We start from the raw sequence: 17,927 nt of genomic DNA, 5'->3' as shown, positions 1-17,927 counted from the left end.
CCATGGGCCCCTTTGCACACTATTACAGCTGATGCTTTCTGGAAAGTGCCACCTCCTGGCAGGAGGCCAGCCAGCACAAAAATAGAGCATTAAACCACCAAACTAAGGATACTCACGGAGTACACTGCACCCCCTGCCACCTCCAACAGAACAGAAACTGGTATCCATGGCTGAGAGATCCATAGATGGTTCACATCACAAGACTCTGTGCAGACACCCCCCAATACCATCCCAGAGCCGGGTAGACTTGCTGAGTGGCTAGACCCAGCCAATAGACAACAATCACTGAAGTTTGGCTCACAGGAAGCCACATGCACAGAAAAAGGGGAAGAGCACTACATCATGGGAACACCCCATGGGACAAAAAAATCTGAACAACAGCCTTTAGCTCTAGACCTTCCATCTGACAGAGCCTACCCAAATGAGAAGGAAACAGAAAACCAACCCTGGTAATATGACCAAAAAAAGGTTTAACAACTCCCCTCAAAAATCACACTAATTCATTAGCAATGGATCCAAACCAAGAATAAAGCCCTGATTTACTCGAGAAAGAATTCAGGAGGTTACTTATTAAGCTAATCAGGGAGGGACCTGATTAGAGAAAGGCAAAGCTCAAAGCAAGGAAACCCAAAAAATGATACAAGAAGGGAAGGAAGAAATGTTCAAGGAACTAGAGAGCTTAAAGAAAAAGCAATAACAAAATTCAGGAAACTTTGGACACACTTTTAGAAATGCAAAATGCTCTGGAAAATCTCAGCAATAGAACTGAACAAGTAGAAGAAAGAAACTCAAAGCTCGGAGACAATGTCTTTGAATTTACCCAATCCAACAAAGACAAAGAAAAAAGAATAAGAAAATATGAACAAAGCCTACAAGAAATCTGGAATTAGACGGTAGAATTCTGCTGTGAATCCACCTGGTCCTGGACTTATTTTGTTGGTAATTGTTAAATCACCATTTCATTCTCACTGCTTGTTATTGGTCTATTTAGGCGATCTACTTCTTCCTGATTAAACGAGGAGGGTTGTATTTTTCCAGGAATTTATCTGTATCTTCTAGGTTTTCTAGTTTATGTGCATATATATAAATATATGTATGATGGAATACTACTCAGTCATAAAAAGAAATGAATTAACAGCATTTGCAGTGACCTAGATGAGACTGGAGACTGTTATTCTAAGTGAAGTAACTCAGGAATGGAAAACCAAGCATTGTATGTTTTCATTGATATGTGCAACCTAAGCTACGAGAACACAAAGGCATAAGAATGACACTCTGGACTTTGGAGACTTGGGGGGAAGAGACGGGGGTGAGGGATAAGAGACTACAAATATGGTGCAGTGTGTACTGCTTGGGTGATGCGTGCACCAAAATCTCACAAATCACCACGAAAGTCTTTATTCATGTAACAAAATACCACCTGTACCCCAGCAACTTATGGAAAAATAAAGTAACAAAAATTTTTAAAAAAGAAAAAGTACTCCTCAATATAATTTTATTTTAACATCATGTTTATTAATTATAAAAGTAAAACATGCACATGGTAAAAAAAAAAGACATCAAGTAGGACAGAAGGCTATTGATGAAAAGGTCTTTCCTCTTCTCCCCATTGCCTCTGCTTGCTAAATTCCTCTTGCCATAGTAATCACTGTTAGCACTCTCTTGTAGACATCCTTCCATAGATTTTCTGGACACATGTGCACGTGCATATGTATCTTTTTGTACACAAATTGGATTGTGCACACACACGGTTGTGAAATTTCTTATTTAACATTATATCTTTGAGCTCTGAGTGAGACTGAGTTTTATCAGATGTTTTCCAGACTGACAGAGGGACTAAGGCAGTCAGAGAACATGGTAGAGGAAGTGCACAGGAAAAGGAATATTCATTTCTGCAAAGTCAACACTTAACACAAAATCTGGCACGTAACAAATGTGCAATACATGTGTTAAGTAACTAAAAGGAAAGAAATTTTCAGAAAACTGGAGACAAACTGCTATCTTGACCATTCTTCTCAGGATAGACCTGGTGTGCTTCTTGAGTGTTACTATCTCCCAGGGCAGTGGAGAACAATACATGATGATGGATAAAGCCATGAAGCAGCTGGGCTATACTACAACCTCCCTTCTGGAATAACTTCCCACTATGAGTCTCTTCCTTCACTAGGTTCATTGTGTCCGGCACATACGTTTAGTTCAAATACACACTCCACATGGATTACACTGCAAGAAAACCTAGGGGTTCCATTATACAGCTGAGGTATACTACAGGTAAACACACAAAGAGCTACAACTAACTGGTGCCTACTACAGGGAAGTACCATGTTGGAAAACAGCCCTGCAAAGTTAATGTCAATTTATCCCCATTTCAAAGATAAGGAAACTGAGGTTTCAGGAATCCAAGTGACATATTCAGGGTCAGTTAGTTATAGCTTCTGGAGACATCTTTACACTTTAATAAGCCCAGCCTACTTTCTGTTGATCCCGCATCATGTTCACTATTTCGCTGACTTTGCACTGTTTCATTGCCTGGCACTCCCTTTCTTCACTGCCTCATGTGGTGTTTTGTGAAAGCTAGGCATAGAGACAAACAGGGGGTTGTACAGAATCCATGCTTGGGTATGTAAGATGCTATCAGAGATCAAGACTGAGTCAGTCTCAGCAGGCCATGAACAAATACAAATACATTTGGAAAGTATTAAAAGTTCAGAAAGGGAGATGAGACTGGGAACTGGAAAGCACCCTCAGAAGCCTAGGATTATGGATACTGTGGGAGCTCAAAAAATTTTAGGGCAAATATTTCTTTCTCCCTAGGCTCGTTTGGTGAGCTGCTCACAAACAGAGCCCTGTTGCCCTGAGGTCCTAAAGCCATTGGCCACTGTATTCTCACCTATCTCAATCATACTCACTCTTCAAGGCCCACATCAAGTCTCACTTTTTCCATGAGGCCCTTCCCAATTAGTCCAGCTCATTCTTCCTTCATGAATTAGAAGTTTATTTGAAATCAGCACCATAAGATAGAACATGTGCTTGTATACTCTCATTACTTTAATCATTTTAAGTATCTTGTCTCTTTAAGTGGACTCATTCATGTATGTTTTATCTATTGTTTCCCTGCATGGTCTGGGTTTTGAGAGACACCTGCCTGAATTGCAGTTTTGACTCTCCCTCTAATGAGCTCTATGACCTGGAGCTAGTCACAACCTCTCAGAGCCTCATCTTCCCACTTCTGAGGGTTCTTGTAAAAGCATAGTAAACATTGTAACATAAACATATGAACGTAAGGTATTACACTGAAGACATTTAAACTAAGCTGCTTCTGCCTTTTACATCCTACTTAATGGATAGTTGTATGTAAGAAACAGCAATCACCACTACTTGTAACACACTAGCCTCCTCAGCAAAGGTTAACAGTTTGGAAAAATAATACTGCACAACTTTTAAAGACGGTGTAAGATGGAGGGGTCTATATGCAGTCAATTCAGGAGCTCTCCTTGGAAACTACCAGATTCCAGGCTTGCTCATTTTTAAAACTTCTATCTTGCTAAATGTATCTTCACGTAAATGATCAGTGTCAATGCTGTGAAAAAGGGAAAAAATCTTGCATTAAGACTTATCTTGTCAAGCCAAGAGATGTCTGCAGTAGCTTTCCTATTTTCATGGATCAGATTCCAATTCACACTTGCTCCATGGCACTGAGTTACTTACTTCATCCACTCAGTTATCTACCCCCTCCTCCAGCCTTAGCACCTTTCCCTGAGTCTCAAAAGATAAAATGCTTAACTCTTTCTCTTGAAATATCACTCCTGTCCTGCCCTGCCTTGTCCAAGGCCCTGCTCCATTAGTCCATTAGTTCTTACTCCTGTAGCTGCAACTTCTTCCTCTCTATGGGTTCCTTCCTCTAGGCCTACAAATTTGCCTGTCTCAAAACAAGGCAAAAAGGGAAAGAAAAATTCCTACTTTTTCCCGTCCCACAATTTCCTCTAGCTACAACCCCAAATCTATTATCCTTTTCATAAACTTCTTTAAAAAGTAATCTTTGCTCTTTCTCCACTTGCTTATCATCTATCTCTTCAAGTCACTGCAATATGGTTTCCAGACCTACCACGCTATTGAAATAGCCCTTGACAAGATTGCCTATGACCTGCTAATTGCTAAATCCACTGAACACTTCACAGTGATCATCCTACTGGATCTCTCTGCTGCATTTGATACTGTTGAGCACTTCCTGAAATTCACTTTTCCCTTAGCTTTCAGGATACCATTCTCTCCTGGTTCTCTTCATGAGTTTTCCTTTCCATATCAATCTCTTTGAAAATGGTATCATCTAGGGCTTATTCCCCAGAGATATTCCTGAGAGGTTTTTCTCTTCTCACATTTCCTAGTAGAGCTCATGCACTGTCATAGATCCAGCTATCACCTCTTTGTAGATGATTGCTTCCCAGCCCACACTCCTACATCCAACCACCTATCTACTAGAAAACTTGCTCAGCATCTGCCTCCCACCCTGCCAGGCCCTTCAAACTTAGTATGTGTAACCAGAATTAAAACCCATTGACTACAAAAAAAAATGTACAAGCTTTTTCAAGTATGTAGAAAGGTATCATTTTAGTTTTTAATGGATAGAAGCTAATCTTTATCTAGCAAAATGAAATGAGCAACCCTATTAATTATGTAATAATAGGGTAAGTGGACATTTAATGCCATAGAAGTGTAACAAGACCTTCAGAATTTTTTGAGTGACTTAGCAAAAGCTGTCTTGCTTCCTGATAAGTAGAACTCACTGCTGGGGAAAAAGTGGGTCAATTTGCTTAGGAAGCCCAGAGGTTTTTTAAGAGTTGAGAGACCAATTACCCACAACATCTTCTTTCCAAATTTAGAATTAAGAATATGTAACAGGATGAGGAACAGTGTTTGATTCAATGTCCAGTGCCTAGGAAGGCACCAAGACCCTGAAATAAAATTATTTTGAAGAAAGAAGAAAACCTAAGTGGTATCCCTGGCTCAAATCAAGGGCCTATGTCTTTATGGGCAAGGCCAGGCTTCACCACACATGTACCTGCAGCTGATGAAAGGAGCTTCTCTAGACCTAGTCACCCTGATATATATGGTACTTCATAGAACAACAGCTGCACACTTGCGTGAATACTGAGATATCTGTAACTTGGGAGCCCAAGTGTAATGCCACTGCAGGCAAGGTTGGCAGGGATGCTGGACCAGCTAGGGCATCACTATCCAGTCATCAAGCTTCTGTTGGACTGTAAAGGGTCAGTTCTCAATATCAACCCAGGTGGCAGTGAGAAATAGAAGCAAGAGTAGAATGCTTTTCCGTCTACCTTTGGAAGCAGAACTGGCCCCAAAGATGGGGCCTGTTTTAGAAAGTTGGGGTGAGGAGATGCCTCAAAGTGTACTACTACTGGAGCATGTATGACTGAACTTGCACTGAGAATTCTGCTAACAGGTGTTATTCATCACACATGGTATATAAGGTCCTGATTAACTCCCCAGTCTCATTTATTGACACACTCTGATTTGCACTTTATGCTCCAGCAATACCAAACTTTAGAGATTTCCCATCTTTATCCCTATCAAGTACCATAAACCATGTTATTTATTGTCTGGGTTCTTGTGCTTACGCTGTCTCCTAAGTCTGGACTATCCTTTTCCACTTTTACCCCTGTTGACTCTAGCTACCGTCCTAAGACTCAAGTCAGGTGGCTCTTCCTCCAAGCAGCTTTCCTTGATTCTCCTGGGCTAGCTTAGCTGTATCTTGCCCTGGCTCTCTTAATAGCTCATGACTATGTCATTGCATTAATTTTATGTGCCTGTCTCTACTACTAGGCCCACTGGCCCCTGAAGAGCACAGGTCATGTCTCTTGTCTTATTTATTTATTTATTTTATTTTTTATTGCATTTTAGGTTTGGGGGTACATGTGCAGAACATGTAAAACAGTTGCATAGGTACACACATGGCAGTGTGTTTTGCTTCCTTTCTCCCCTTCACCCACATTTGGCATTTCTCCCCAGGCTATCCCTCCATGGCTACCCGCCCCCCGCTGGCCCTCCCCTTTTCCCCCCAATAGACCCGTGTTTAGTACTCCCCTTTGTGTGTCCATGTGTTCTCATTTTTCATCACCCGCCTATGAGTGAGAATATGTGGTATTTCATTTTCTGTTCTTGTGTCAGTTTGCTGAGAATGATGTTCTCCAGATTCATCCATGTCCCTACAAACGACAAGAACTCATAATGTCTTATTGCTGCATAATATTCCATGGTGTATATGTGCCACATTTTCCCAATCCAGTCTATCATCAATGGGCATTTGGGTTGATTGCAGGTCCTGGCTATTGTAAACAGTGCTGCAATGAACATTCGTGTGCATGTGTCCTTATAGTAGAATAATTTATAGTCCTTTGGATATATACCCAGTAATGGGATTGCTGGGTCAAATGGAATTTCTATTTCTAAGGCCTTGAGGAATCGCCACACTGTCTTCCACAATGGTTGGACTAATTTACACTCACACCAACAGTGTAAAAGTGTTCCTTTTTCTCCACATCCTCTCCAGCATCTGTTGTCTCCAGATTTTTTAATGATCGCCATTCTCACTGGTGTGAGATGGTATCTCAATGTGGTTTTGATTTGCATATCTCTGACGACCAGTGATGATGAACATTTTTTCATATGATTGTTGGCCTCATATATGTCTTCTTTCGTAAAGTGTCTGTTCACATCCTTTGCCCATTTTTGAATGGGCTTGTTTTTTTCCTGTAAATCTGAGTTCTTTGTAAATTCTGGATATCAGCCCTTTGTCAGATGGGTAAACTGCAAAACTTTTTTCCCATTCTGTTGGTTGCCGATTCACTCTAGTGACTGTTTCTTTTGCCGTGCAGAAGCTGTGGAGTTTCATTAGGTCCCATTTGTCTATTTTGGCTTTTGTTGCCAATGCTTTTGGTGTTCTGTTCATGAAGTCCTTGCCTACTCCTATGTCCTGGATGGTTTGGCCTAGATTTTCTTCTAGGGTTTTTATGGTGCCAGGTCTTATGTTTAAGTCTTTAATCCATCTGGAGTTAATTTTAGTGTCAGCTGTCAGGAAGGGGTCCAGTTTCTGCTTTCTGCACATGGCTAGCCAGTTTTCCCAACACCATTTATTAAACAGGGAATCCTTTCCCCATTGCTTGTTTTTGTCAGGTTTATCAAAGATTGTATGGTTGTAGATATGTTGTGTTGCCTCCGATGCCTGTTTTGTTCCATTGGTCTATATCTCTGTTTTGGTACCAGTACCATGCTGTTTTGATTACTGTAGCCTTGTAGTATAGTTTGAAATCCGGTAGTGTGATGCCCCCCGCTGTGTTCTTTTTGCTTAGAATTGACTTGGCTATGCGGGCTCTCTTTTGGTTCCATATGAAGTTCATGGCGTTTTTTTCCAGTTCTGTGAAGAAAGTCAATGGTAGCTTGATGGGGATAGCATTGATTCTGTAAATTACTTTGGGCAGTATAGCCATTTTCACGATATTAATTCTTCCTAACCATGAACATGGAATGTTTCTCCATCTGTTTGTGTCCTCTCTGATTTCGTTGAGCAGTGGTTTGTAGTTTTCCTTGAGGAGGTCCCTTATGTTCCTTGTGAGTTGTATTCCTAGGTATTTTATTCTTTTTGTAGCAATTGTGAATGGCAGTTCGTTCTTGATTGGGCTTTCTTTAAGTCTGTTATTGGTGTAGACAAATGCTTGTGATTTTTGCACATTGATTTTATATCCTGAGACTTTGCTGAAGTTGCTTATCAGTTTCAGGAGTTTTTGGGCTGAGGCGATGGGGTCTTCTAGGTATACTATCATGTCGTCTGCAATTAGAGACAATTTGGCTTCCACCTGTCTATTTGAATACCCTTTATTTCTTTTTCTTGCCTGATTGCTCTGGCTAGAACTTCCAGTACTATATTGAATAGAAGTGGTGAAAGAGGGCATCCTTGTCTAGTGCCGGATTTCAAAGGGAATGCTTCCAGTTTTCGCCCATTCAGTATGATATTGGCTGTTGGTTTGTCGTAAATAGCTTTTATTACTTTGAGATACATTCCATCGATACCGAGTTTATTGAGGGTTTTTAGCATAAAGGGCTGTTGAATTTTGTCAAATGCCTTTTCTGCGTCAATTGAGATAATCATGTGGTTTTTGTTTTTGGTTCTGTTTATGTGGTGAATTAGGTTTATAGACTTGCGTATGTTGAACCAGCCTTGCATCCCCCGGATGAATCCTACTTGATCATGATGGGTAAGTTTTGTGATTTGCTGTTGCAATCGGCTTGCCAATATTTTATTGAAGATTTTTGCATCTATGTTCATCATGGATATTGGCCTGAAGTTTTCTTTGCTTGTTGGGTCTCTGCCGGGTTTTGGTATCAGGATGATATTGGTCTCATAAAATGATTTGGGAAGGATTCCCTCTTTTTGGATTATTTGGAATAGCTTCAGAAGGAACGGTACCAGCTCCTCTTTGTGTGTCTGGTAGAATTCGGCTGTGAACCCATCTGGACCTGGGCTTTTTTTGTGTGGTAGGCTCTTAATTGCTGCCTCGACTTCTGACCTTGTTATTGGTCTATTCATAGTTTCAGCTTCCTCCTGGTTTAGGCTTGGGAGGACACAAGTGTCCAGGAATTTATCCATTTCTTCCAGGTTTACTAGTTTATGTGCATAGAGTTGTTTGTAATATTCTCTGATGATGTTTTGAATTTCTGTGGAATCTGTGGTGATTTCCCCTTTATCATTTTTTATTGCATCTATTTGGTTGTTCTCTCTTTTCTTTTTAATCAATCTGGCTAGTGGTCTGTCTATTTTGTTGATCTTTTCAAAAAACCAGCTCTTGGATTTTTTGATTTTTTTGAAGGGTTTTTCATGTCTCTATCTCCTTCAGTTCAGCTCTGATCTTAGTTGTTTCTTGTCTTCTGCTGGGTTTTGAGTTTTTTTGATCTTGCTCCTCTAGCTCTTTCCATTTTGATGATAGGGTATCAATTTTGGATCTCTCCATTCTCCTCATATGGGCACTTATTGCTATATATTTTCCTCTAGAGACTGCTTTAAATGTGTCCCAGAGATTCTGGCATGTTGTGTCTTCGTTCTCATTGGTTTTGAAGAACTTCTTTATTTCTGCCTTCATTTCATTGTTTATCCAGTCAACATTCAAGAGCCAGTTGTTCAGTTTCCATGAAGCTGTGCGGTTCTGGGTTGGTTTCTGAATTCTGAGTTCTAACTTGATTGCACTATGGTCTGAGAGACTGTCTGTTATGATTTCAGTTGTTTTGCATTTGCTGAGGAGTGCTTTACTTCCAATTATGTGTTCAATTTTAGAGTAGGTGTGATGTGGTGCTGAGAAGAATGTATATTCTGTGGATTTGGGGTGGAGAGTTCTGTAAATATCTATCAGGTTTGCTTGTTCCAGGTCTGATTTCAAGCCCTGGATATCCTTGTTGATTTTCTGTCTGGTTGACCTGTCTAATATTGACAGTGGACATCCGACTATTGTTTTTATATTTTTAGTAGAGGCAGGGTCTTGCCATGATGGCCAGGCTGGTCTCAAACTCCTGGCCTCAGTTGACCCACCTGCCTTGGCCTCCCAAGGTGCTGGGATTACAGACATGAGTAACCCTGCCTGGACAAAACACCTGTTTTTTTTTTTTTTAAGCATATCACTAACTGTCTCCTTGCCTTGCTCCCAGATGCTCTAAACTACCAATTGATCTCCTATATGTACTTATGTACTTACTATATGTGAAGCGCTGTGCCAGGAAGTTTACAGGGGAAAATACGATGAGGAATAGGATTCAGACTCTGCACTCAAGAAGCTCTTAGAAAATAATCTTCCTCTGGTAGTGAGGTATCTCAATTGACTGTTCACAGTTAGTTACAGATCGAACTCCTTGTTCTACTCTTTCCCTCCTTCTCACTACTGCACTTGACTAGTCTTTAAATAGATAAATAAAAGAGAAAATTACCCTTCCTCCAACCAAATTTGACTACCCCTTCTACGAGGCTCTTCTTGATTTATTCAAGTCCAGCTCACCACACTAAATGATCCATATCTTCTACTCACCTTACTTTGGTAAACATATGTTTATATTGACTTCAGTTTTGTCTGATATACATTCTAACATTAAAATTTATTTGAGGTCAGCAAATTTTGTCTACTTTGTATGTGTGTGTCCTTTATTTTGTACTAAGAGTTATTATCACACACTGCTGTCAACTGGATTGACAACTTATAAGGATCTGAAGGTTGGACTGAAAACACAGTGGAAGTATATTGGATAAAAGACAAAGTGTGAGAAAAAATAGAAAACGGCACAACAACCTACAATAAAAAAATAATGGCATGCCGTCACTGACTGAATGATTTCTCCTTGCTGCTACTTACGACTTTATTGTATCTTCTACACTGGGGAATGCTACCACATTAAATTACTCTACATTTAAAGAAACATTAAGGTTGATTGTCGAGCTTATTTCAACCTACTGATAATAAAGATTGCATCCACTTCTTTCTGAGAAAGACACCACAGAGATTCCTAAGCTCTGAGGCTTAACATGTTGTAAATAATTCCCTTTACTTAGGCAGTAATCACCTCACTCTTGGGCCTTTAAAACTAACAGACTTCACTTGGCTAGTAGAGAACCAGCTTCTGTTTTAGCCAGACTCGTAATCAGGCTTTTACGCTGTTATTTATCCATCAAATTGGCTTTGGAATGTGGAATTTTTGCACTCGGCCTTTACTTTCCATTATGTGTTCCAGTTCTGAATGCCAGAAACGAATAGCCATTTGGTCACCGGTCAGCTGCCAACAGAGCACTGTTGTATTTTAATTAAGAATTACTTTGTGTATCATGCCAGCCTGCTGAACTGACAGACAGACACTGACCAGAGAGGGCCAAGACCTCCACCCTCTGTAATTGTGCCATTATAGCTTCATCCCTTGGGTGTTGGAAGACTCTCAAAACGTACACATCAAACACTCTAGCAGTTAGAAGTGGAAACAGAAAGAGGGTAACATTTGCAGAGTACCTCCTATGTGCCAAGGAGTTGCTCTAGGTACATCCATAATTGCAGTCTCAATTCAGTCACCATGTTAACCCCAGGTAGTCAGGTACTAGCATTGTCACAATTTTATAGACCAGGATGCTGACATTAAGTAAGCATGGTTATATAGCTAGTAGATGCTAGACCTAGGATTTAAGCCAAACCTAGCAAACCCTAAATCCTATACTCTTTTTCTTACACCATGTTACTTCCTTTAGCAAGTTGATAACCGAGAAGACTGCCCTCTGCCTCTCCCTGCTCATGTCCAGAGAGGACAGGCCTACTGGTAATCTCACTTACTTTACTAGTAAGGTAAAGTAGGCTTAGCTTGCCCTCAGTTTTTCTTCTCTTTGCTCACTGCAATGGGCTATGACCAAACCCAATATGCCTGTCTTGACCCCTTCCCTCCCACTTCCTCACTGCAATGACTTACTAGAATGTCTGAAGTTTACATATTGAATGAATCAGCGCATCACATAGCACCTGCACTCCAAAATCCTTGAGGTCATTTCTACTTAAGTCTAGCAATGTTAGGTTCTCATTTCCATTGAAGACAGAGGCGAGGGCTCCACAGCATGCATCTGTGAGATGACATCCTGCTAACCTGTGAGTGATCGAAGATTCAAGAAAGTACTCGGTATTATCCCAAGTTCCCAGTGTCCCTCCCTTTCATATACAGCCTCACAAAGAGGCCCATTAGACAGAGTCCCGGTGCACATACCACAAAGTCTGTAGTTTACAACAGGGGTGTTTCAGCCCTTCACAAAGAAGCTACATGCCCTCATCCCCTAAGGCATTATCACTGAGGTCAAGGTCTCTCAGGTGTTCGCTGGTGTAGAATACATTGCACAAATCCTGACAACATGCCCCCGTCAGGTGACAGGTCCACAACCTACCAGGAAGTAAGGTAGAGACGGCTGGCATCATTGCATCTGCACTGGGTCACTTTAAGAATTGTGTTTGCCCAACAGAAAAAAAACAGAAGAAATCAGTGTCATGCAAAAATATTCCCTTGGGCCAAGGCCAGGGAGAAACTGTGGAGAAAGAATGATCTATTCCCTGTAATTTATTCAGCTTTTCCTTTACTGCTTCCTTGGAGATTTATTCACCAGGCCAAAAAATACTCATTTAATTTTGGGAGTTGCTGAAACATCAGGAAACTTTGCCCATGGCTATAGTCCATGATACTTACAAGAGATCTTTTAACTGACAGTCAGGCTGTTTTAATCCTTCACACAGCAATTTCAGTCCCATATCTTCAATTTTATTATTAATTAGAAGCAGCCTTGTCAGGCTCCGGGTGGAGCTCAGGACTTGGGCAAGGGGTTTACAACAAGCTGCAGATAGGGAACATTCAGAAAGCCTAGAGGTATGAGGATGACAAGGTGGCTGTTATCTATGGCAGCAGTGTGTCCCACTGACCCTCAAATGTCAAGGCCCATGAGAAGGACAAGGACAAGCACATACTTACACAAGATTCTCAATTACACCCTTTGTGTGTTGCAGACCTTTGCAGAGATGCTGTACTCCTGTGTCCCCCAGGACATTGGCAAACATGAACAGTTCTTTTAATGTCTGATTCACTTGCAAGAAAGAAGAGAGCTCCACACAGCTAGCATCTGTGAGGTGACATGTGCTCAAGCTATCCAGAGAAGAGAAAAAGAAAAATCAGCCTCTGCCATCATTTTGGCTTCCTGGAAATGTTCTGCCCATCAGCCCACCTGCCCACTTAGCTAAGTCCTCGCCATCCTTTAAGTTCCAGCCCCTGCCTTACTTCCCTCTCAGAACCTCCTACTGAGGTGTCTAACTCACAGTGACCTCCTCCTCTCCCCTGGACTCATCTAGCATTTCAAATGATTTTGTGGTATTTGACATATATCTGTGTCCTAAGGACAGGTCTGTCATTTGCAGAACTTCTGATAACTCTACCCACATCTAGCCCAGTGTTCGGTACATAGTAAGCACCCTGTATATAGTTAACATTTAACTACTATCATTTCTGTAAACACAGCTGTGGTGTACTAGAAAGACCATGAGATTTGGAGACAGATTTTGGAGTCACATCCTGACTTATTAGTAGTGTGACTGTGGAATAGTCATTTTGCTCCCTGAACCCCAGTTTCTTCATCTGTACAATGAGGATTTTAAAAATCCACCTTATATGGTTACTGTAAGGAGGAATTCAAGTGAGGTAACTTCTGGCATGCACCAAGCACATAGCAGGCACGCAACAAGTTCAACAGTCATTAGATGACACCAGATAAGTTCAAAGAAACTTACTCTAGTTTCTCCACTTTGCAGTTGGAACGTCTAAGACCCACACAAAGATACTTCACCCCTACGTCCCCCAAGGAATTTTCACTCAGGCCCAGTTCAGTGAGGTGTGGGTTGCAAATAAGAACAGAAGCAAGATGCTTGCAAACAGTTTCTGAGCATTCTGGGAGAAGGCTAGCACATAACCCGAAGGGAAGGATATACAAAGACAGAATTGACCACTTAGTGTACTATTCACTCCCTATTACCAACATTGCATGAACACAGAAAATCAAGACCCACAAGTACAAAATGCCCTGTCTTGAGCATGTCACAGCCCCCTATCCCCATGGCAAGGACATGGTCAATAATTTCAAAACAATTAATTTCAAAATAATTTCCAAAGGATTTGGAGGAAATATTAAGATGATTTAATCTCATGTTAAATCCCTGTATGAATTTAACACTTTATTGCATATCTCCTTTCAAATCCCAGGGATGAATCCTATAATCAAACTTTATAGGCAAAAGGTCTTTCTTGTGGTTCGCACCTATAATCCCAGAATTTCAGGAGGCTGAGGTGGGTGGGCTGCTTGAGCCCATGAGTTTGAAGCCATCCTGGGGAACATGGCAAAAGCCCATCTCTATGAAAAATACAAAACAAACAAACAAAAACTAGCTAGGCTTTGTGGCACCTGCCTGTAGTCCCGACTACTCAGGAAGCTGAGGTGGGAAGATAGATTGAGCCCAGAAGGCAGAGGTTGCAGTGAGCTAAGATCACGCCACTGCACTCCAGTGAGACCCCATCACACACACAATAAAAAGGTTCTTCTTTTCCTCTTATCTAAATATCATTATTAATTTCCCATCCTTAGAGAGACTCAACCCATAATATTCTTTCTTTGTCACAAAGAGTGGTTCTTACTGAGGTCCCCGTATTCTTAATCTTTGTTTCTCCATATGAAGTAGTACGATTCCTTGAACTATTTTCCATCAACTTTTTCTCCTATCACGTTCAAGAATTTCTAGATATACCCTACAGCCTTTAAATCTTTCAATTTTTTTTTTACTAACTCTGTCACTCGGGCTGGAGTGCAGTGGTGTGATCTCAGCTCACTGCAACCTCCACCTCCCAGGTTCAAGCGATTCTCCTGCCTCAGCTTCCTGAGTAGCTGAGACTATAGTAGCCACCACGCCCAGCTAATTTTTGTATTTTTAATAGACACCGGGTTTCACCATGTCAGCCAGGATGGTCTCAATCTACTGACCTCGTGATCTGCCCTACTCGGCCTCCCAAAGTATTGGGATTACAGGCATGAGCTACCGTGCCTGGCTGAATCTTCCCATTTTTTCTAAAGACTATAAACTCAACCTTGAAGAGAGCTCATACAGAGATGCATTTATAACTCCCCAATTTAGAAATTTTAAATAGAGGTACTTCTCATAAAATGAGTTTTCAATGTGGATTTCAGAATACTTGAATGCTAGAGTTTTTGCTTTAAAAAATCCCACATATATATTGTTACGATTAATTTTATGTCAACTTGGCTAAGCCATGGTACCCAGATATTTTGTCGAGTATTATTCTAGATGCTTCTGTGAAAGTACTTTTCAGATGAGATTAACATTTTTAATCAGCACATTTTGAGTAGGTTATCCTCCATAATATGGTTTGGCTTCATCCAGTCAGTTGAAAGCCTTAATAGAAAAAGACTGACTTCCTCAGAAAAGGGAGTTCTACCACCAGACAACCTTCAGGCTCGAACCACAAAACTGACTCTTTTCCAATACTCTAGCCTGCTGGCCTATCCTTCAGATCTTGAACTCGCTAGTCTCCATAACTGTGTAAGCCAATTTTTAAAAGAAAATCTATTGCTGGCTGTCTCACTACCCCCCACCCCCACCACATGCACGCATGCATGCGTACACACGCACATACACACACTAGTTCTGTTCCTCTGGAGAACATTGACTAACATAACACTTCTTTTCATTAATGTGATTATCATGGACTTGAAGTCAGACACATCTGGGTTTTGAATTGGACCTCTGTCATATTTCTTTTAGCTTAATGACATCGGACCTCCTCCATTTCCTTATCTGCAAAAATACGAATAATAATCTGGACCTTTCACAGCTGTTGTGCAAGAGTAAAAGAATCTGTGCATACTCAGCACAATGCTTAGTACACAGTAATTGCTAAGTGTGAGTTATTATTGTTATTGATAATGTTTCCACTTAAAATGAAAATTCTCTTCCTAAACTTATTACACAGAAATTTTAGGAACTGCCACCTTTATTCTGCCTCTTCAGGACTCCTTCAAATGTGTTTTGATCCTAAGACATGCGTCTTAAGTTGCATATTTTTCAAATATTCTTGCAGAATGAAAACTAACAGAACTTACTTGAGCTTCTGTAATTTGCAATTTGGATGTTTTAAGCCATCACAGAGCAACTTCAAAGCTGAAGCTTCCAGTTTTGTCTCACTGAATTCCAGCTCAGTGAGCCACTTATTGGTGCTAAGAACAGCTGCTAGAGCCCCACAAGAAGCAGAAGAGATAAGGGACCGGTACAACCTTTAGAGAATGGCGAATCACCTCATTACCATATTCATGCCCTCCCCCAATAAAAATAGAAACTGACCCCCAAAGTAAGAATATCAAATAACAAATTATCCTTCTAACAATTACCTCAATGTCTGTAATACACAGTTGGGATGTTTTAATCCTTCACACAGAAGCTTCATTCCTGAATCTTCAAGGGTACTTTTTACAAATTCTAAATCTGTCAGATAATGGTTGGTTTCAAATACTGAGGAGAGGTCCCTACCACAAGAAGCTGTGAGGTGACAGAAGATCAGTCTGTGTGCAGAAAAAAGACATTTCAGAACAAAAAATAAAGAAAATAGGGATGTCTTTAAAGGTATTTGTTGGCACCTTGCTGATGTAATAAATTATTTCAATTCATTCAGTAATTAATATATATTGGGTGCTTACCACTGTTCTAGATGCTGAAAACACAAAGATAATTAAGACACATACTACACCCTCAAGAAATGCCCAGTTGATGGAGAAAAAATGAGAAAATCACAGATTACAATACAGTGTGAAAAATACTGCCAGACATTTGCACAAGTTATTATGGGGACACAGAAATGTTGCAGAATTCAGCCTAGCTTGAGGTGGGTTCTGGAGAATCAGGAAATACAAGAGGAAGAAATGTCTGAGCACTGTCATGAAAGGGGAATGGAAATTGTATAGGTGAATGAACAGAATGGGAGTAAAAAGAGCAGGACGAGATGAGGGGCAATCCGTGCATGCACAGAGCAGCCTGTGCAAGAGCCAGGAGGAAAGAGAGAGATGCTTCGTTTGAAAAACTAAAAATGACTTGCTATGGCCTATCTTAAAAGACTATATAATGAACTATTAACAGGGGTTATCAGTGATTTTGAAAGAAGGGTAGGTTTATAGAAGTACTTTGCAAGTACTTAAAAATTATTTACAATGATCAGCCATTACTGGAAGACACTTTTCTTCAGTTTTGAAAAACATAATACATGTTTATTATAAACAATTTTACAGTAGAGAAAAATATAAATAATATTATTTATTTATTTTTGAGATGGAGTCTCACTATTGTTGCCCAGGCTGAAATGCAATGGTGCTATCTCGGCTCACAGCAACTTCCGCCTCCTGGGTTCAAGCGATTCTCCTGCCTCAGCCTCCCGAGTAGCTGGGATTATAGGCATGCGCCACCACGCCTGACCAATTTTTGTATTTTTAGTAGAGACAGGCTTTCTCCATGTTAGTAAGGCTGGTCTCGAATTCTCCACCTCAGGTGATCCACCCACCTCAGCCTCCCAAAGTGCTGGGATTACAGGCGTAAGCCACCGCGGCCAGCCAAGAATATTTTTTAAAGTACTGTATTCCTATTACCCAAAGATAACCACTGTTAGAGTGCCAGTACATAACTTTCCAGATTTATAATGTATGCAAACATATAGTTATATGCTCTTTATAAGAAGCGAAATTAGAGAGAAATGTATTTTAAAGAGGTAAAAACTTTTTTCTAACTTCCACTTCCCAGTGATAACTAATGTTAAGAGTCTGCTCTGTATCCCTCATTCTGTTCTCCAAGATTATAGAAAAATGCAAACATATGCAAACATACACAACACACACACACGATTTCTACATTTTACAAACATAGGATAGTATAAAACATTACTCTTTCAACTTTACATGCCCTTTTGTCATTGGTCGTCATCAGAGACCCACAGGTAGAAACAGATTCAGTTACTGTCTGGTTTATCTTGTGGGTCTCAGAAAGTCATTAAAGGTTTTGTGTGTGTGTTTGTGTGTGTGTGTGTGTGTGTGTGTGTGTGACAGAGTCTTGCTCCGTTGCCAGGAGCCAGGCTGGAGTGCAGTGGCGCAATCTCGGCTCACCACAACCTCTGCCTCCCAGGTTCAAGCAATTCTCCTGTCTCATCCTCCCGAGTAGCTGGGACTACAGGTGCGTGCCACCACACTCGGCTAATTTTTTGTATTTTTAGTAGAGACGGGGTTTCACCATGTTAGCCAGGATGGTCTTGATCCCCTGACCTCGTGA

The 17,927-nt window shown here is 40.7% G+C and overlaps 1 protein-coding gene across 10 annotated transcripts in view; it reads right to left on the bottom strand.

Annotated features, from left to right (window-relative positions):
• Window positions 1-1,493: 1,493 nt before the first annotated feature.
• LOC103790343 (NACHT, LRR and PYD domains-containing protein 12) overlaps window positions 1,494-17,927 on the bottom strand; it is a 60,902-nt gene continuing 44,468 nt past the window's right edge. For 7 of the 10 annotated variants that reach the window (XR_013531571.1, XR_013531568.1, XR_013531574.1 and 4 more), the window contains 3 exons: window positions 16,010-16,180; window positions 11,500-12,708; window positions 1,494-3,580 (listed from right to left, as the gene is read on the bottom strand). Coding sequence is in view for 2 of the 10 variants with exons in the window: in XM_078363008.1 (XP_078219134.1) it covers window positions 3,502-3,580; window positions 12,538-12,708; window positions 16,010-16,180 (421 nt within the window). In the remaining 8 variants the exon portion in view is untranslated. The remainder of the gene's footprint in view (window positions 3,581-11,499; window positions 12,709-16,009; window positions 16,181-17,927) is intronic. The other 3 variants (XR_013531569.1, XM_078363008.1, XM_078363009.1) reach the window with 1 other exon arrangement.

This window comes from Callithrix jacchus, chromosome X (genome assembly GCF_049354715.1).
Source record: "Callithrix jacchus isolate 240 chromosome X, calJac240_pri, whole genome shotgun sequence".
NCBI classification, from domain to species: domain Eukaryota; kingdom Metazoa; phylum Chordata; class Mammalia; order Primates; family Cebidae; genus Callithrix; species Callithrix jacchus.
This window is presented reverse-complemented; position numbering and strand designations above follow the sequence as displayed.